This window comes from Zootoca vivipara, chromosome 10 (assembly GCF_965207765.1).
Source record: "Zootoca vivipara chromosome 10, rZooViv2.hap1.1, whole genome shotgun sequence".
NCBI lineage: Eukaryota > Metazoa > Chordata > Lepidosauria > Squamata > Lacertidae > Zootoca > Zootoca vivipara.
This window is the reverse complement of record NC_142593.1, coordinates 20262831-20284530: the sequence shown is the minus strand read 5'-3', so window position 1 is coordinate 20284530 and position 21700 is coordinate 20262831. Positions and strand designations below refer to the sequence as shown.

General features: G+C 39.2%; 1 protein-coding gene across 2 annotated transcripts in view; it reads left to right on the top strand.

Annotated features, from left to right (window-relative positions):
- The window catches only part of APC (APC regulator of Wnt signaling pathway), a 62101-nt gene extending 40991 nt beyond the window's left edge, over nucleotides 1-21110 (top strand). For both annotated transcript variants that reach the window (XM_035099971.3, XM_060280154.2), the window contains 8 exons: nucleotides 1703-1801; nucleotides 2761-3139; nucleotides 4317-4412; nucleotides 6376-6515; nucleotides 7622-7699; nucleotides 8454-8570; nucleotides 9096-9310; nucleotides 10536-21110. In XM_035099971.3, the coding sequence (XP_034955862.3) occupies nucleotides 1703-1801; nucleotides 2761-3139; nucleotides 4317-4412; nucleotides 6376-6515; nucleotides 7622-7699; nucleotides 8454-8570; nucleotides 9096-9310; nucleotides 10536-17106 (7695 nt within the window). In that variant the 3' untranslated portion in view covers nucleotides 17107-21110. The remainder of the gene's footprint in view (nucleotides 1-1702; nucleotides 1802-2760; nucleotides 3140-4316; nucleotides 4413-6375; nucleotides 6516-7621; nucleotides 7700-8453; nucleotides 8571-9095; nucleotides 9311-10535) is intronic.
- The last annotated feature ends 590 nt before the right edge of the window (nucleotides 21111-21700 follow it).

The following is a 21700-nucleotide window of genomic DNA, read 5'->3' as shown; positions in this document are numbered from 1 at the left end:
GTCCTGGGGGTCTAATCAGACCTGGCAGGTCAACCCAAACCCTGCCAGGCAGTTGCAGCCAGGCCACACCCACCAGTCATATACCTAATGAAAGGTTCAAGGCAGGTAAATGACCTTCCTCTCCTGAAAGGGGTCTTCAGCTGCTGCTGCTCAGCTAATTGGCAGGGCCTGAAAAGTCCTGTGCAAAGGGCTCCAGAATGGGGTCTTGCCAAGTGATTTGCAATGAGCTCCTGAAGAGCTTGCATCTAGCTGATTGTCTGGTCTTTTGGTGCACTTTAAAAGGCATTTTGCATTTCCCTGTATTGTTTCACCTTGTTGTGACATCAGGTGATTGACAAGTGGGTAGTCCTAGGGTTGGCGGGCAAATAATGATCAGATCTGCAGGCCAAATCCCGTTCTCCACCCTTGCATAAAAAGGTTTTAGAGTGCCCTCATTCCACTTGTGTCCCAAAAAGAAGAATATTAAAGGATCCCAGTGTGATTAATAACTGCTGCATCTCATAGGTGGAAGGCAAGAAGCACCTTCATTCTGATAATAATGATAATTGTAATAATAATAATAATTTTATTATAACCTGCCCATCAGGCTGGGATATAAATAAAAACATAATAAAATTATGCTTGGAAGCCAAAAGCTTCCACCCTTGCATCCTGCCCTCCTAATAGCCAAATGTAATGTTTGGTATTCACATTGATATTTTGGGTGCATGTACATGGAAAGGTTAATGGAATTTCTTATCCAAGTGGCTTTTCCTGGGGTGAATGATTAAATGGTAAGAGGATATTATGACCTTTGCCACGTAATCTATCCTAAGAAAACTGGGTTGTAAGTTATTAATCATTTAATTGATGTGATCAGTATTGAGTCCCCCAGATTAAATTAAGTTGATTCATGTTCAAAATGAGTAGAAATAGAAAGAATATATGTACTATATACAAATGTAAGCTTTTCACATTTATGGAGAAATTGTCTCCCTACTACAGAAACTTTGAAAAGGGCACCTTCATTGAGTTTTGGAATACTGTAATTAAAACTTAGTTGATCATCTAAAAGCCAGATAGTAAATAAACTAAACATCCTTTAACTGGACAACAAATAAGCAAATGATATGATGTCACAGTCATGCTTAACTGATCACCCCGAAATGAAATTTAGGTAGTCACTTCATTGCCTAAAGGGAGAGGAGAAAGAGAGGGAGAGAGAACGCAATTGGTATGACTAAGCGCATCCCTGACATTGAGAGGGGTTGGTAGTGCAAGTGGAGGAGAAAAGAGCAGTAATGCTGAAATTGTGCTTGAAAATGCCACTTGGGAGCTGTGAGAGAGAATTGTGTTGGTTGGCCCAGGGGCTATGGTTAAGAGAATGAAATATTTCTCACAAAAAGAAGTTACTTTGTGAGTGCAGCACTTCCTATTCTCGTATCCCCCAATGTAAATGATATGGTTACATTGTTAACAATCATTAAAAAGATTCTATTTTTGTCATTGCTGGTAAAATGGCTAACTGCTTGTTGCTTTTGTGACTCATGGGTCATGATGCAGCTTTCTCTCCTCTGGCACAATTAGATTTTTACAGAGTTGACATGTCAGCTTAGTTTAACTCTAACTTCTAAATTGTGTTGCATTCTAAAATGCTGAAATTTTAAAATGATTTTGTGTTATGCTAATGCTTTCATTGCCAAATTGTTGATTAAACTCTTAGGGTTCAGCTGCTCGTATGGACCATGAGACATCAAGTGTTATGAGTTCTAGCAGCAGTTACTCTGTTCCTCGAAGACTGACAAATCACCTAGGTACAAAGGTAAACAAAGTTTGTCACAGGCTGTTAATGCCACATTTTACACTTAAAATATGTTACTTTTGAGAAAGGGTGGTAATATTGATGGTCCCATTGAAGGAAAAAGTTGTTAGATAAAATCATTATAACTTGTTGTGGTGTTTTGGAGGTTTGGTTTGAAACCAAGCTGAATTTGAGTTTGTTGGTGCTTCTGGTAACCTCTCTCTTACATCATAGATGTTGGCTCATATTATGGATGTATTGTTTTATTGGTACTGTTGCTGCAAGTTTACCTTTGACTTGAACAATAAACTTATATTGACTGACATTGATTGATTGGTTGATTGATTGATTGATTGATTGATGTTCCTTTTCAAACCTGTCTGGCAACCCCCAATTAGCTGATCTTTTCCTGTCCAACTGGGCAGTCATTTTGCAGGGAAAGTCTTTATCTCATGCTGCTTTTGAAATTTTATTGTGGCCCTTGAGATGGTTTCAGCTGCCCAGTTTATATTGATGCATTGAGTGTGTCAGATGACCTTCTCATGTACAAAATCTAACAAGCAATCTTTAGTAATTGCTTCAGCATTATAGAATGGGAGAATCAAAGCAGCTGCTACAATGCTATTCCTAGTATTCCATGATGTGGCATTAGATTGCTGCTACATTAACAATTTGAGGAGGATGTCATTAAGCTTTTCTGAAAATGCATAATTGTTTATGAGTGCCCTGTCTTGTTTACAGACAAGAGTAACACATAGTGAATCCTCCACTAATTTTGGTGATACAGTTTGTACTATTTTGTCAACATTATTTTAGCTGCCTAAGAATAGTGCAATACAGGATCTGTAACATTGACAGTTGTTAACTTAGGCCCAAAGGCTTAATTCATCATCAATTCATCAAAAATTCTCCTGGTGGCATATGCCATCGCTTATACTTTAAAAACTGGTAACATTTTTTAAAAACTGCTTGCTTTGCAGGTTGAAATGGTGTATTCATTGCTGTCCATGTTGGGTACTCATGATAAAGATGACATGTCACGAACTTTGCTAGCTATGTCTAGCTCCCAGGACAGCTGCATAGCTATGCGCCAGTCTGGATGTCTTCCGCTCCTCATTCAACTTCTGCATGGCAACGATAAAGACTCTGTGTTGTTAGGAAACTCCCGGGGTAGTAAGGAGGCCCGTGCCAGAGCCAGTGCAGCACTGCATAATATCATTCACTCGCAGCCTGACGATAAGCGAGGCAGGCGAGAAATCCGAGTCCTTCATCTTCTAGAACAAATCCGAGCTTACTGTGAAACATGTTGGGAATGGCAGGAAGCGCACGACCAAGGCATGGACCAGGACAAAAATCCAAGTAGGTCACTGTGTTTAAAGATTTTACTTTAAAACCAGTGTGTGAAGTGTTTTTTTTCATGTTATGACTTTGAATCTGAGTTCTTTGTAGAACAAGCTGTGTGAGAGATGAGACCTCTGGTTATGATGGGCAAACTTGCCCGCTATTGCCTATGTCACTTTTGCTTGGTTTTCCTATAATTCCACTCTGTTGCTACTTTAATCTTTCATTTTCTTTTCACTACCCTTAAAGTATCTTAAGCCTCAGCCATTTATCTGCAATATTTGTACCCAAATTCTTTGACAGCCCCGGCATCTGAAGGAGCTAATTAACTATATACATCCAGATGGGCTGGATGAGGACCGAGGTAGGAGAGCAGAGATGTGAGACAAGCAGGAGTAGCAACTTTCTCTTTATAAACAATTGAAAATGCTGACTAGGAAAATGACTTCTTACACCCAGAGGGAGATTTCAAGGGAAGAAACTTAGCAGCAACATAACTGGTGAAGAAGAAAGAACTGTAGTTAGTCTGAGGGGAGGAAGGCAGGAGGGGTGGGCAAGTTCCCCTATGATAACATTCCCCCATAATGCATTAGGGCTCCTAGGTCCAAGAGCAGAGACTCAGATTGGCTCCAAGTCCTTCCCTGTGACTTATATTGAAGACTCCTCTCTTTACCTTGGCTTTTGACAGTTATTTTTTGTGAGACACGTCCTCTGCTGAATTTATAGTGCTCTGTTCCAATTTTCCATCATTTTTCTATGCTTTAAAATTGTACTGATTTTCATCTGCTTTATGTTTTTATACGTTGTACTGTAGCCTGCCTTTCAGTCTCATGGTGAAGGGCAGGTAATCTTATAAACAAAACAAAAGAGAGAGAGAGAGAGAGAGGCCTGAGTTCTTGCGTGGCATTCCATGTGTTTTGGCTCTGCAGGCCAGATCCTGGTCAGGTTTACCCTCATGAGCCAAATATAGTAGGTAGATGAGGCCACCCATCTGTCAATCACCTTGTTATTGAGACTACACAGTTATACAGAATGTAGAAACTGTTTATTTCATAATTGTGTAGGGTTCTCCCCCATAATTAGGTTGCCTTTCAGGTGTCTAATAAACAGCTTAGAAACTAAACCTCTCTAAGCTTTGCTTTGTTAAATAACTAATTGATGAAGTAAATAGTATTATTTTCCTTGTTCTGACAAGTGCCGGCTCCAGTTGACCATCAGATCTGTCCTGCAGTATGCGTTCTCATGAAGCTTTCATTTGATGAAGAGCACCGTCATGCGATGAATGAACTTGGTAAGGGTGGAGCAAAAAGTATCAAGAGTATATGCTCAAGATCACATTACATGGATTAGTTAGAGCTTTAACAACCTGATGGTATCCACAATCAGGAAGATAAAGTGTTAAGATTTTCCTCACTCTTTCAGTACATGAATGCTTATTGTTTTAAAATTGTTATCTTGGCTCTGGAGAATGCTGTAGCTCCTTCTATTCAGATAATTTATTGAGCTAGGTATCTTTCCCCCAACCCATTTGTTCCATAGCTACATAGTTGCATATATGAAGGAAGAAACAACAGTGGTGCTTACAAGAGTGGTTGTTAGCAGCATACGTGTTGCTTTTCTTCAGGTTTTGTTCACTTGTGACATTTGCATATAAGACATGGGGGGATTCATCTCTGAAAAATGCAATATGCACAGATAGCAGGTTTTGTCTGATTTGGAGCAAATTGGTTTGCTTTCTTTGGATTCTTAATACTTCCATGAAATGCTCCCAGTTCTTTAAAAACAATTTTTAGTTGCTATAGTATGGATCCCTTGTAAGCATCCCCTTGCTTTGTCTTTGGCCTTGGAAAATAGACGCCAATAATTATTTAGAACTACGGATGTGAAGACCTGGAAAAAAACTGGAAAAATTCAGGGGGAAACCGGTTTTTCCTGAAGCCTTTTTTTGTTTTTTCCCGAAAAATGGGAAAAATTGAAATAAATAAATAAATATGAATAATTGTTACTTCTGGGTTTTTAAAAATTGTTTTGTGGAGGTTTTTTTTTCTTCCACATAAACTAGCAAACAGTTCAGGAGATTGTTGCTCCATTTGTTACAAATACAAATAAATATTATTTTAAAAGTAAATTCTGTTTGTAATAATATATATATTTTTAATATGCTAGTTGTGATAATTTTATGCCCATTAAAATTGTCCCTAGTTATATTTTTTGTTTCTAAAGTAACAGAATGACTTTCAATCTGGAAAAGAAAAAAGAAGTACTAATGTATCATTTTTTTCCATTTCCCCCCCGGGGGAAACGGAAGAAAGCCAGGTTTTCTTCCAAGCTTCAAAATTTACGAAAATTTTACATCTGTATTTAGAACTAGCTGGCCCGGCCACGCGTTGCTGTGGCTCAGTCTGTTAAATGGACCCTCAGAGTCCCTCTTCAGACTCCCATCATCTTCAGAGGCCCCCTTTATTTTGTTTGAGATATTTTGCCCCGTCCTCCCCCCATCCCCGTGAGTGTCCCCATCCTGTCCTGATACATGAGCTAGTGTGTCCCCTCCTCTCCCCATTCCCCGGCACATCCCTGTGAGCGGCCCCACCCCCTCCCTGCACTCCCCCTCCTCCCCTCAGCTCATACCTGTGACTCCCCCCCCCCCCGCAGTCCCCCGGATCATCCCTGTGAGTCTGTCGGTGTCAGCATATACCGGCCTGTATGTCAGGTATTCGGCGTTGGGTGGGAGGGAACGACAGGGCGTGGTCTGCTTTTTGGCACGGTGTCGGTGTGGCGTGGTCTGACGGTTGGACGTGGGGGGCTACGGGCAGGATCCCGGCGTCAGCCTTTATGGAGGAATGGCCTTTGTGGTGGTTATAGCATGTCGGTTGGTGACGTCACGATCTCGGCTTGGCCTTGGAGAGACAGCTTCTGGCTTCTATTTCCCAGCATGCACTTTTGTCTGAGTTGTGAGTTCTGGAACACAGGGTTTGGGGTTTTTTACGTGGCCCAGGTGTGACATCTGTCTATGCAAACTGCATTAGCTTCCCCATGTATTCACATGTGACATTGTGTCCAAATTTGAACGCAATCAGTCAAGCGGTTATGGCGAAAAGTGGAGACAAACAAACATGCCCCTTTTACATTTATATATATATAGATAAAATATTAGGAATGTTTAGAATAAAATTACTGTACTTAGAATAAATTATTTAGAATAAATTGTTTAGAAAAATAATTCTTTCTAACAAAAATTTCAACTATGTTTATAGGGGGATTGCAGGCCATTGCAGAATTGCTTCAAGTAGACTGTGAAATGTATGGGCTTACTAATGACCACTACAGTGTCACATTAAGACGATATGCTGGAATGGCTCTGACAAACCTAACTTTTGGAGATGTAGCAAATAAAGTAAGTTAATTTTTCTTTTGCTATTTAATAATTTTAATATTAAGACTTTCAGCATTTCAGCTGTTCTGTATATAAAGGGCTGTTGTCGTTAACTTCAGGTGGCCGTGATGCAGCTGAGCATGGAACAGAAAAATGTAGTTCTGCTTTTTTCTTGATATTCCTCAGCAGACGTTGACACAGCCACAATAACACAATTATGCTTTGTATTATTATCCCATTCCCTATGACTATTGTTAATTAATACTTTAATACTTTAATATTAAGGGTATTTAATATAGGTCATGAATTACCGGTAGTTGACTATATTTTTACATCTGCACTTTATTGTAATTCTTGAACCTGCCACTATTTGGAATTTTAATCCATCTTATGATCTGATAAGCCAATTAAGTCTTTACTTGGAGAAGGTAGACTTGGCCATAGTCATTCATGCCCTAGTCCACTCTAGGTTACACTACAGTAATTTGCTTTATGTGAGACTGCCATTGAAGATTGTTCAGAAACTTCAACTTATCCAGAATGGGGTTACCAGTGTTTTGGTAGAGTCAGAGATGATCAAAGCATATTGCTCTGATTTTGTACCAATTACAGTGGCTCACTATTTGTTTCCAGGCTAAATTCAAAGTGCTGCCCTTGATGTTTTAAAGCCCTAAACTGGCTGGACCCTCCACTTCTCATATGAAAGAGAATTCCATTCCGCTTCAAAAGGCCTACTCTATTTGTCTGCCCTAGCCACCTCAACTGTAGTGAGGAGAGAGTTTTCTCAGTTGTGATGCCCAGATAATGGAACAGCTTACCTAAAGAAGTGTACATTGAAGACCATTTTATTCCAGCATGTGCTCAGCTAACTCTGCTTCTTTTATGAATGTTTTAAATCACTGTTATTTATTAGTTTGTTCTTTCACTACGAGTTTGTAAATTTACTGTTTTAGCTTTGTGAGTTTTAGCTTTATGAGTAGCTGTGAGTGCACTTAGTGTAGAAAAGTTGGATAATAATGTTCATGTTGTTTTATGTCCTTTAATTCTGCTTGTAAAGAAAGTAACTTGTGACCTGTCGACATACTGCTTAGTAATTTGTTTCGTTGTCTCCCTCTCTCTTTAATCAGGCTACATTGTGTTCTATGAAAGGTTGCATGAGAGCCCTTGTTGCCCAGTTAAAATCTGAAAGTGAAGATTTGCAGCAGGTAAATCTTACTTGTAGAACTTTTATCCTACTGTGCATTGCGTAGTTTTTCATTTTTTCATTAAAGAAACTTGATTGGGGCATCTTGATAGAACTGTACAACTTCTAACATTAAGTGAGATTAGGCAAAACCCAAGTATTTTATGTGTTCCTTAATGTAATACAAGTTGATCCACATAGTCTGAAAGTTCTTAATTTGCATGAATTTTATTTGTATGCAGCTTTCCCACCAACAATCAATGCTCAAAGTGGCTTAACAACAATGAAACAGGGATGCATTTCAAACAAATGCTACAAAAACAATTATATAATAACATAGCAAAACAATATCAGGTATAATAACAAGATTACTTGAAAGAAAAAAATAACATCTAATAGCAAAAGTAACAAAGGAGCTTCACAGTTTCACCTTAGTTCTAGAAACAATCTTCCCATGATGTGCTCACAGGTACATAGAACTTGGAAAGAGTCATTCCAGAATACATTCCAGAATACAGATACATAGAACTTGGAAAGAGTCATTCCAGAATATTCATCAGAATATTTGGAATCATATGTAGAATAGAATTTGAAATGACACTTTCGGCCACTGAATTGAATTAAATTTTAAAATAAAACCCAATACATTAAATAGCCTATTATCATGCAAATCATGCATCCTAAACTGTTTCCTGGCAGTCAGCAAGTATTAAAAGGTAGAAAACAATAATGTTAATAAAGCAGATTGAGCTTTTTTATTTTTCCATTTTTTGCAGGTCATTGCAAGCGTATTGAGAAATTTGTCTTGGCGAGCAGATGTGAACAGTAAGAAGACACTTCGTGAAGTTGGAAGTGTGAAAGCATTGATGGAGTGTGCTTTGGAAGTTAAAAAGGTTACCGCAAAACCACATTTTTCAGTATTTTAAGTATATGAAATTATTATTTTTTGTTTCCTTATTTATAGAAGAAAAGTGTAATTACTCCTTCCAATAGCAAACTAAAATACCCACTAAAATTGAATGGTTTTGTTAGTAACATTGGATACAATCCTCTGTTTAGGCAGAAGTAATTCCCACTGAGTTCAGTGAGGCTAACTCACTAATAATTAACATTGGAGTGTCATTCTTTTATATGCAGCAGGCAATGAAGTTGTTACCACTAGCAAGATAAACACTAACTGGTCTCACTAACGGAAGTGCAACAGGGCTCCCCCCCATGTGCCCCCTCACATTGTGCTCATGTTTGTATTAGTGTTGGAATCCTCTCTTGATTTTTTTTTTTACCAGCCCCTCTCCAGATTTATAATTTTTAAGATAGTTAACATTATACCACTGGAATCATAGTGTCAAAACATTGGTTTGTTTGGTTTAAGGTTGCGTTTCAGCCCTCTTAATTCAGTGTGCTTGCTCTCTCTGCAGGAATCTACCCTAAAAAGTGTATTGAGTGCTTTATGGAATCTGTCAGCCCACTGCACTGAGAATAAAGCTGATATATGTGCTGTGGATGGTGCTCTTGCCTTTTTAGTTGGCACACTGACGTACCGGAGTCAAACAAATACTTTAGCTATCATTGAAAGTGGAGGGGGAATACTGCGTAATGTCTCCAGCTTGATTGCTACGAATGAGGACCACAGGTAAGTGTGCCATCTAGTTACCTAAGCAGTAAGCTGTGCATTTTATGCAAATTGCTGATGCAGCAGATGACATTTACTGGAAGGAGGCAGAGATTATGAGCAAAGTTATACTTAGTGGTGTTGTCTGCTGATACATAAATTATTGCTGCAGTGTTGTTGTTAGAAGCCCACTGCTCAGATGGCTTCAAGCTAAAGAATGTTCTCTGGAACATAAATAAGCATTTTATTTGGTAAGAGATTCCTGCGCCACTTGTGATAAAAAAATGGTCTCAGCTTTACAAATATAAGATAATATAAAGGCAGTACATGATAAGCACTGTTTTCAATAATGTGATTTGTACAGCACAAATCAACTTTATTTTAGTTTCTTAATGTTGGATAACCCTATTTAAAAGTAGGGATGTTCTTAGCTGAAACTTGGCTGGAATCCAAAGGGACGCATTCTGCAGTCACATATGAATGCACACATTTTTCACTATAGCTGAAACACTCTCAGAAAAGCTATCCTCGTAGGTAATAGAGACCCTTCAGCGTGACATTCCATGAAAGTGTCAGGGTCTGTTCCCAGAAGGCAATCTCTGTGGAAAAGCTTTACAGTATATTGTATTGAGTCTCCCCCAGTTTGGAGTTTTGCTGAATTCTTGGGTGGCATTGTCCCCTGTTCAAACAGGGCACGTGGTTTTGGAGAGTGGTTTGGGGGCAGAAACATTTGGGGGCTCTGGGATATTTTGGAGGGGGGGAAAGGAGTACATACTATGGGAAACGGGCAGCTTCTAGAAGCTTCCTTTAATATATTTTTTTTAAAAAAAATTATCAGCAGTGCCACTGGCTTCAGCACCAGCAAGAGAGGAACTTCCTGCCGCCACCCTGGCAACTTTAAAGCTGTTTCTAAAAACTAAAATAAAAAATGGGGTTGGGCAGGGTGGGTGGGAAACAGGAAGCCACCTCTGTCACTGATAGAATCTTCCTTCCCCTCTGAAACATTGCCCAAAGCAGAATAAAAGTTTCTACCCCAGCTTGCCATTTGAGCCCAGGTGACAAATTGGGAGCAACAGTGTCAGTATTATCCTACAAACAGTTTCTGTACACAGTCATTATTAGATCCTAGTCTTTAAGTGAATTTATGCTAATACCTATTTATAGGATTTTGGACAACATTATTAGCAGTAAATAAACATAGACACTTTTTTGTCTTTCATCTTCTTCTTTTTTCTTTTAATTCCAGGCAAATTCTAAGAGAGAACAGCTGTTTGCAAACCTTGCTGCATCACTTGAAGTCCCATAGTTTGACAATAGTTAGTAATGCGTGTGGAACCTTGTGGAACCTCTCTGCACGGAATTCAAAGGACCAGGAAGCATTGTGGGACATGGGAGCCGTTAGCATGCTCAAAAATCTCATACATTCAAAGCACAAGATGATAGCCATGGGCAGTGCTGCAGCTCTAAGGAACCTAATGGCAAACAGGCCTGCGAAATATAAAGATGCTAACATCATGTCTCCGGGTTCAAGCTTACCATCTCTTCATGTTAGAAAGCAAAAAGCACTGGAAGCAGAGTTAGATGCTCAACATTTATCTGAGACCTTTGACAATATTGATAACTTAAGTCCCAAAACATCTCATCGTAATAAGCAAAGGCACAAACAGAATCTGTACAGTGAATATGTTCTAGATGCTAATCGACATGAAGATGGAGTTTGCAGGTCCGAGAATTTTAATAGTGGCAATGTAACCGTACTTCCACCATATTTAAACACTACTGTACTGCCTGGCTCTTCTTCCTCAAGCAGAGGAAATACAGAGAGTTCTCGGTCTGACAAGGACAGGAGCTTGGATAGAGAGCGCGCAATGGGATTAAGCAGCTATCATTCAGCTACAGAAAATTCTGGGAGCTCCTCTAAACGAATGGGAATGCAGATCTCTACTGCTGCAGCCCAAATTTCCAAAGTGATGGAAGAAGTAAATATGCATATTCCACAAGAAGAGAGAAGCAATGGATCTGTAACTGAAATGCACTGTTTGCCAGAAGATAGGAATGCATTAAGAAGAACAGCCGCTGCCCATTCTCACACAAATGCCTACAACTTTCCTAAATCTGAGAACAGGACATGTCCTGTGCCTTATGCAAAAGTGGAGTATAAGAGAGCTTCTAATGATAGCTTAAATAGTGTCAGTAGCAGTGATGGGTATGGTAAAAGAGGACAGATGAAACCTATTGAATCTTACTCTGAAGATGAAGAGAGTAAATTTTGCAGTTATGGACAGTACCCTGCTGATTTAGCCCATAAAATACACAGTGCTAACCATATGGATGACAATGATGGAGAGCTAGATACTCCAATAAACTATAGCCTAAAATATTCTGATGAGCAATTGAATTCTGGAAGGCAAAGCCCATCACAAAATGAAAGATGGGCAAGACCTAAGCACATAATTGAAGAGGAAATAAAGCAGAATGAACAAAGACAGTCCAGAAGCCAAAGTGGAGCATACCCTGTATACACTGAGAGTAGTGATAATAAACACATGAATTATCAGTCAGCTTTTGGACAGACAGAGTGTGTATCTCCTTTCAGATCAAGGGAATCCAATAGTTCAGAACAGAACAGAGTTACCTGCAGTCACGGAATAAATCCAAAAGCAAACCAGTCCATATGTCCAGTTGATGATTATGAGGATGATAAGCCAACTAACTATAGTGAACGCTACTCTGAGGAGGAACAGCATGAGGAAGAAGATCATCCAACTAATTATAGCATAAAATACAATGAAGAAGAGCACCATGTAGATCAGCCTATTGATTACAGTCTCAAGTATTCAACAGATGTCCCTCCTTCTGCACAGAAGCCATCTTTTTCTTTTTCAAAGAGCCCATCAGTACAGAGTACTAAAACGGATCATATTTCATCAAGTAGTGGGAATACATCAACCTCGGCCGGCTCAAAGAGACACAACCAGCTTCATCCAAATTCTGCTCAAAGTAGAGCTGGTCACACTCAGAAGTCTGCGTCCTGCAAAGCACCCTCCATCAACCAGGAAACAATACAGACCTATTGTGTAGAAGATACACCAATATGTTTTTCGAGATGTAGCTCTCTGTCATCTTTGTCATCAGCTGAAGATGAAACAGGACGTGAACAATCCACACGGGCAGGAGATACGGATAACTCTCTGAAGATAGCGGGGATGAAAGAAAATAGCAGGAGTCTGTCTGCAGCAGGTACGGTAAATGAAACCTCTTCAGCCTCGCAACACATTAGAACAAAATCAAATAGACTTCAGGCTTCTAGTCTATCTCCTTCTGATTCAGCAAGACACAAAGCTGTAGAATTTTCCTCGGGTGCCAAATCTCCTTCAAAAAGTGGTGCGCAGACTCCTAAGAGCCCACCAGAACATTATGTGCAGGAGACTCCACTTATGTTTAGTAGGTGTACCTCTGTCAGTTCCCTGGATAGTTTTGAGAGCCGTTCGATTGCTAGCTCTGTTCAAAGCGAGCCTTGTAGTGGGATGGTAAGTGGTATTATAAGCCCAAGTGACCTTCCAGACAGTCCTGGGCAAACAATGCCACCAAGCAGAAGTAAAACCCCACCCCCTCCACAAGCAACCCAAGTAAAGAGAGAAACAGTCAAAACAAAAATACCCACCACTGAAAAGAGAGAGTCTGGGTTAAGGCAAACAGCTGTAAATACAGCTGTTCAAAGAGTACAGGTATTGCAAGATGCAGACACTTTGTTACATTTTGCTACAGAAAGTACACCAGATGGATTTTCTTGCTCATCAAGCCTAAGTGCTTTGAGTCTTGATGAACCATTTATACAGAAAGATGTAGAGTTGAGAATAATGCCTCCTGTACATGAAAACGACCATGGGAATGAATCGGAACTTGAACAGCCAAATGACACAAAGGATAATCAAGAGAAGAAGACAGAGAAGCCCACGGAGACGGAAAAGGATATCCTGGATGATTCAGATGAAGATGATATCGAAATATTGGAGGAATGTATTATTTCTGCTATGCCAACAAAATCTTCACGTAAAACCAAAAAGCCTTCACAGACAACTGCTTCAAAAATACCTCCACCTGTAGCCAGGAAGCCAAGCCAGTTGCCTGTGTATAAAATTCTCCCTTCTCAAAGCAGATTGCATTCTCAAAAGCATGTTAGTTTTACACCTGGAGATGATATGCCACGCGTGTATTGTGTTGAGGGAACGCCAATAAATTTCTCAACGGCTACATCACTGAGTGATCTCACAATAGAATCACCACCCAATGAATTGGCTAATGCAGAGACAACTGGTACATCGATGGAACCTGCAGAATTTGAAGAGAGAGATACCATTCCCACAGAAGGCAGAAATACTGATGATGCTCAGAGAGGGGAAAAGTCAACTGGGACTACTATTGCATTGGATGATGACAAAGCAGAAGAAGGTGATGATATTCTTGCAGAATGCATTAATTCTGCTATGCCAAAAGGGAAAAGTCACAAACCTTTCAGAGTGAAAAAGATAATGGATCAAATCCAGCAAGCATCTACATCCTCACCAGTAGGTGCCAAAAATCAGCTAGAAGTTGAGAAAAAGAAACCAACTTCACCAGTGAAACCCATACCCCAAAGTAATGAGTATAGAGCACGCCTACGAAAAACCACAGAGCCAAAAAGTAATTTTAGTAGTGAAAGAACCTATGCAGACAACAAAGAGACAAAGAAACAAAACCTTAAAAATAGCTCAAGGGACTTCAATGAAAAACTTCCAAATAATGAAGAGCGTGCAAGAGGAAGCTTTGCATTTGATTCCCCCCATCATTACACTCCAATTGAAGGAACTCCTTTTTGTTTTTCACGAAATGACTCTTTGAGTTCTCTAGACTTTGACGACGATGTGGATCTTTCAAGGGAAAAGGCAGAACTGAGAAAGGGGAAAGAAAGGGAAATTAAACCTAGTACCAATGCAGAACATCAGTCTGCATCAAGCAGTAGAATGCAAGCTTGCCAAAAACATACTCCAACAGGAAGAAAGCAACCCAAAACTCTGGTGCAGAAGCAAACTCCATTCTCTCAGTCATCCAAAGATATTTCAGAAAGGGCTGCAGCTTCCGATGAGAAAACACAAAATTTTGCAATAGAAAATACTCCTGTTTGTTTCTCTCGCAATTCATCTCTGAGTTCTCTCAGTGATATTGATCAAGAAAACAACAATAACAAAGAAAGTGAACCCAGAGAACAAATGGAACCATCTGATGCACAGATAGAACCAAGTAGACCACAAGTTTCTGGCTACGCTCCTAAATCATTTCATGTTGAAGATACTCCTGTGTGTTTTTCAAGAAACAGTTCCCTCAGTTCCCTTAGTATTGACTCAGAAGATGATCTCCTACAGGAGTGCATCAGTTCTGCCATGCCTAAAAAGAAAAAACCTTCTAGAACAAAATCAGACAGTGAAAAAAATAGTTCTAGAAATATGGGAGGCATTTTGGCAGAAGGCCTGACACTAGATTTGAAGGATATACAAAGGCCCGATTCAGAACATGGTTTCTCACCAGATTCAGAAAATTTTGACTGGAAAGCTATTCAAGAAGGTGCAAATTCTATTGTTAGCAGCTTACATCAAGCTGCAGCAGCCTCACTGTCTAGACAAGCCTCATCAGACTCTGATTCAATCCTTTCATTAAAATCTGGAATTTCCTTAGGATCACCCTTTCATCTTACACCTGACCAAGAAGAAAAAGCTTTTACTAGTAATAAGGGTCCAAGAATTATTAAACCAGGGGAGAAGAGTACATTGGAAACGAAGAAAGTAGAATCTGAAAATAAAGGTATCAAAGGAGGAAAGAAAGTGTATAAAAGTATGATCACAGGTAAAGCTCGTTCTAATTCAGAACTTACAAGTCATTTGAAACAGCCTTTGCAAACCAATATGCCCTCAATCTCCCGAGGTAGGACAATGATTCATATTCCTGGAGTTCGAAATAGCTCCTCAAGTACAAGTCCAGTTTCTAAAAAAGGGCCTCAGCTAAAGAGTGCAACCTCCAAAAGTCCTAATGATAACCAGACTTCTACTAGTTCTCCCAGAGTAGCCAAACCATCTGTGAAACCTGAGCCAAGTCCTATATCCAGACAGCCATCTCAACAGGGTGGATCAAGTAAAGGACCTTCTAGATCAGGATCTAGAGATTCCACACCTTCTAGGCCACAACAGCAACCCTTAACCAGACCTCTGCAGTCTCCTGGCCGAAATTCAATTTCACCCGGCAGAAATGGCATAAGTCCCCCTAATAAACTCTCCCAGCTGCCACGAACATCTTCTCCGAGTACGACTTCCACTAAGTCTTCTGGTTCAGGAAGAATGGCATACACCTCGCCAGGCAGACAGATGAGCCAGCAAACTGTGGGAAAACAAACTGTGTTGCCCAAAAGTACCAGTGGTATTCCCAGAAGTGAATCTGCCTCAAAAGGATTAAACCAAATTTCTGGTATCAGCGGATCAAACAAGAAGTCTGATGTATCTAGAATGTCATCGGCCAAATCCAGTGGGAGTGAATCTGATAGATCCGAGAGACCTGTTTTGGTCCGCCAGTCAACTTTTATTAAAGAAACTCCAAGTCCCACTTTAAGAAGGAAATTGGAAGAGTCTGCCTCATTTGAATCTTTGTCACCTTCCAGACCAGACTCTCCTACACAGTCCCAAACACAGACTCCAGTTTTAAGCCCATCCCTTCCTGATATGTCTTTATCTACTCATTCAGCCATCCAAGCTGGTGGTTGGCGAAAGTTACCTCCTAGCCTGAGCCCTTCTTTGGAATACAGTGATGGGAGACCAACAAAACGGCATGACATAACTCGGTCTCACTCAGAGAGTCCTTCCAGACTGCCAATTAACCGATCGGGGACTTGGAAGCGCGAACATAGTAAACATTCCTCATCACTTCCTCGTGTGAGCACCTGGCGTAGGACTGGAAGTTCTTCCTCAATTCTTTCAGCTTCTTCAGAATCCAGTGAGAAGGCAAAGAGTGAGGATGAAAAGCAACATATAAGTTCTTTTTCTGGACTCAAGGAGTCTAAAGAGAATCAAGCGCCAACAAAAGGTACTTGGCGGAAGATTAAAGAGAACGAAATTCCTCAGATAATGACAAGTCCTCCTGAGAATTCCTCATCTGGTGCTACCAATGGTTCCGATTCAAAAACTCTCATTTACCAGATGGCACCTGCCGTCTCAAAGACAGAAGATGTTTGGGTGAGGATTGAGGACTGCCCTATTAATAATCCTAGATCTGGAAAATCTCCCACAGGGAACACACCCCCTGTTATTGACAGTGTTTCGGAGAAAGGGAATGTGAATAGCAAAGATCTTAACGGAAAACAAAATGCAGGGAATGGGAATGTCCCTGTTCGTACTATGGGTTTAGAAAACCGCCTGAATTCATATATTCAAGTAGATAGTCCAGACAAGAAAGGAACTGAAACGAAACCTTTGCTAGGCAACCCTGCCCCTGCCCCAGAGACTAGTGAAAACACTGTTAATGAACGTACGCCATTCAGTTCCAGCAGCTCAAGCAAACACAGTTCGCCCAGTGGTGCTGTTGCAGCAAGAGTGACTCCTTTCAACTACAATCCAAGCCCCAGAAAAAGCAGCATAGATAATAGTTCCAGTTCCAGTTCCACTCGGCCATCTCAGATACCAACACCAGTGAATAACAGCACAAAAAAACGAGATTCAAAGACTGAAGGTACAGATTCAAGTGGTGCCCAAAGTCCTAAGCGTCATTCTGGATCCTACCTGGTAACTTCTGTTTAACAAAGAATTTTCATGTGTTAATGCTATATGTGGAACTTTTTAATAAAACTATACAAAGTTGGGGTTTTTCTTTTGTAAATAGCTTTGATTCTTGTAGAGGGTCCTTGTTCTGGAAGCCATATTTGATATTCTTTGTCTTCACTAATAATATTTGAGGGAGTCCCAATTTATTATTTAGCAATAAAATTGCTAAAGCGATTATATTTGTACAGTACGTTTTACATATATTTAATTAACATCCCATACCTTTAATTGTCTAGGTGGGGTGGGGTGGGGGTATTCAGGAAAGATGAACAGAGATTAAAAGAGAGAAATCTATTGCTATATCACTCATTTCTAGATTTGCAAAATGACTAAACTACATCAGGGAGAAATTGGTATTTATGCAAAAAAAAAAAGTATTTGTGAAGCCACTTAACCTTATAATTAATCATGTGGCTGTGAAATTCACAGTAATATGGTTTCTGCTGAACAAGCCTGTTTTTCCTGCATGGATAGAACTAATGGTTCATTTTCTGAAATGATGATAAGCATTTCTGTGGTCACATAATGTGCATAGATAGTTATGGTGTAATGATTTACCTTTTGGTTTTGTGCTCCGAGAAAAGAAGAAAAAAAAGGAAAATCTGTGTATGTGTAACACTTGAACAAAATTATTTTACCAGAACTAGATTTTAACTGACAGTAGGTAGGACTTTTGCTATGCTGTAACTTGTTGTATATTCTGGTATTTGAGGTGAGATGGCTGCTCTTTTATTAATGAGACATGGGTGAAGTCTCAACAGAACTAAATGAACATTTCAGAATAAATTATTGCTATATGTACATTTTGTTGTGTGTTACTTTTGCAGTACATAAGAAATCGATGTTTTAGTATTTTTGAGGAATATTCGTATTATGTATTAATGCACTTACTCAGAAGGCTTGTTGGGGATAATCTATATTACATTGAAGTCAGTAGAAATATTCACATCAATTTTAATGGATCTGGATTGCACCCACTGTTACAGACACTGGTACTCTTCCAGTTTATAGTTGCTGTTAATAGACTCATGTAAATCTAGGGCATTCAGATCAAGCATTGGGGTTTTCAGTTGAGATTTTAATTGGTTCCAGGTACAGAAAGAGGCTTAAAGTAGTACTTCCACATATATACACATACACACACAGCTTAGAGTGCTATTTGGTGTACAAATAAAGAGGTTTTCAGCTTCGAAAAAAATGGGATTGGAAGCTTATTTCAAGGGTGTGGCATTTTTTTTAAAAAAAGAAAAAAGCAATTGGGTAATACTTTGAGACTAATATACTAAATGCAAGTGTCTTATTAGAAAATGAGATTTGTACATTAAACCACTCTTAACTTTGGTTTAACTCTAACTTAACTTTGTATTCACATATGCTTTGTCTTAAGAGACCTTCATTAGACTGTTTACAACAGAAGTACTCTGCTAAACTTAAGTGCCTCTATTCAAAAATAGCAAAATGCGTGTGCACGTGATTACAGTAGTAAGCAAGTCAGTTTTGTGTCTCAGGCTGGTTTTCATTATTAAAATCGTATATGTTTGATAGAAGGGTTCATAATCTGCTGACAAATGTCCTCAGATATGCCATCTTAACCGTTGACATGGGGGGGGGGGTGTTCTTATTGTATGACACACTAGAGGAAGTGATCTTGTATTAGTTATAGTTTCCCGAAACCTGTTAATCTCTATATTAAGCTAAAATGATATTAACAAATAATATGCATTTTCAATCAATTAAGCGGTCCAGTTGACACATCACGCTTGAATCATGATTTACATTAAGGGGGCACAATGCAACAAGCCTAGGGCTCACCCACTCTCCCCTATCCTCTGGCATGGGTGCGAGGAGGAAATATGAAGCTTACACTTTTGCTTTTGAGCAAAAGCACAGCTTAAGTGCTATATCCAAATCCTAAACTGGTAAATATTAACTGTGGTTAGTGAAAACAGGCCAGCTTTGTAAACTGTGTTTTGAAGTTAGCTTGTTTCCTCTACCCATCATTAAGACTATTTACACATTGTCTGGCTTTGGCTGTCATGACAAGCTGCAGTTAGTCTAAAACAGAAATGACAATTTCTGCATTCCTCATAGCAGAATGCAAGGCCAAGGCTTTCTGTATTTCATCCTTGTAACTGTGAACCATGGTTTAATATTAGATGCAAACACCTAATTTGACCCCCCCCCCCTTTAAAAATGGCACATAGATGAGCTGATTAATCCAAAAAGGCTTTTAAAAAGCCGGTTTACAAGACAGTAAAAATAAGTAAGCTTACATGTGGGATATCTCTTAATAAAAATTGTTGTGTAAGAAAATACACAGCTCCCTATTCCTGATTCTCTATCAAAAATATATGGGTGGGATTCACCTGACAAACCTCATCAATGGAAGCCCCACACAAGGGCTTACACCAGGCATGGCCAAGCTTGGCCCTCCAGCTGTTTTGGGGCTACAATTCCTATCATTCCTGACCACTGGTCCTGTTAGCTAGGGATGATGGGAGTTGTAGTCCCAAAACACCTGGAGGGCCAAATTTGGCCATGCCTGGCTTACACAATGGGGCTTCCCCCCTGACCCACATCCCCCCCCAGTTGGTGTGTGTCACGAGAACCCCCACAACAGGATGCACGTGGAAGGGAGCGGGAATTATCTGTCTGATAAACGGATTCACTTATGCAGGTGACCATTCGTCTTAGTGTGACATTGAATTCCACTTATGTGTATTTATTACTTATACTTTTTGCCTTTTTAAATGGGCATATATAGTGGGCATACCATATTGGTAGACTATCTTATGTGGATTGATCCCTGCCTATCTTACAGTTTTTATGATACATTTATGTATCTGTTTCGGTGTAACTTACATACCACATCCAATATGGATTAATCAATAGGATGAGAATTTGTTCATATATACGATTCCCTTCCATTTCCCTTCCCACAGCTGTTAAAATGGGGAGCACAGCTAGGAGTTGCATGTATCCTCTATTGTTGACTACCAGGCTTGAATGGCTACTTGATGTCACTGATGCTCTTAAATTTTGTACTTGCTAATTACTGCTATTTTTACTTCTAATGAATTTAATCACTAGTTTATAGGTCTGATGCACCACACAGTATGGGCAAAGCCAAGTCAAGAAACTCAAAAGCATCTTCTTTTCAATTCCATTGACTCGTAAAGCTTTTCTGCTTCCACCCTTAGGTCTGGAACTGAAATTCTCCATTCCTTTGATTGGGTGTGAGTCACTGTACAAGCCAAGAGCTTTCTTTTCTGTAATTAAATTCTGACTTCAACTGAAATAAAATGAAACTAACTAAGAATTTGATAAGATTAATTTCATCTTTTTTTAAGCCCAGGAAAACCAGAAATGTGAAAAGTGTCATCTTCAACTTTTTCTTTTTTTTACAATAAGTGTACCTTTAGTTTCAATGTATGCGGCATATAGACATATTTATTTTAAGGCTGTGACCATATCTGTATTTTAAGCCTATTATTGCCCATACCTTTCCTTTTAAGATTATTCATTGAACCGTGATTAACTTGAGTCTTCAATGAAATAATTTATTGTTGCAAGTTATGTACTTTATACTTTTTCAGAAACCTGTAAGCTATGCTTTACCATTCATTATGTAATGTCAGTATTCTGACAAACCCACCGTGACTTAAGATATCTGAGGTAGTTGTTTTCAAAGTAGTATCTCTGACTATTGACATGTTTGAGAAGTTAACTTGAATTTCTATGTATATTTTTAATGTATGAAAATGAAAAAATTAAAATTTGAAATTTTGTGTTTAACAGAAATTAATTCATAACTGTATAGTTGAATGACTTCAAGGTTAGAGTTCTCAGTTTTTCGGTGTTGCTCATGGGTCATGTACATAAAAAGCTTCCAAAGTGAGCATGTTCAGTCCAAAAACCTTTATGTATGTGCTACGTGTAAATATACAGCAAACTGCCATTAATAAAATCCAAGATATTTAGGTGTGTCTTTAATAAGTCACCTTAATTTCTTCTTAAGTCAGGTATCATTGTGTAGACAAACAATTGCAAATTCAAGATTGGCTATAGTTTGTTCTGCTTCTGCTTTGTGTTAGGTGTCGGCAAGAATGGATATTTGAACAGAATTAGACTATGTAAAATGGAATCTGAGGATGATAAATAAATTCTATTTTATAGGGCAAGATAGCTAACAAACCCTGTGGAGATCTTTGCTTAACATGTCAACTTTCAGAGCTAGTCTCAATCTTCAGGGCAATATTAATTTTACAGTGTCTATATTAGCTGTCAAGCAAGCACACTTTTTGAGTATACATACCACATTTTCACAGCTTAGAGTTAATAAATGTGTATGGACAATACATTTGTCACTTGTCTGTCGCCCTCTTTAAAATGTTCTTCTCTGGACCAAAAGGTAGTGAGTGACAGCTTTTAAGTGGAGAATCCCGTGGTGTTTTTTTATTTATAAAACAACAATCTTTTTGATGTAGCCTCTTTAAGCTTCTTGATGGTGACCTTTTATGATGTATCCTCAATCTTGAGCCAAGAAGGGATGTTAAAAGCCCTGTACACA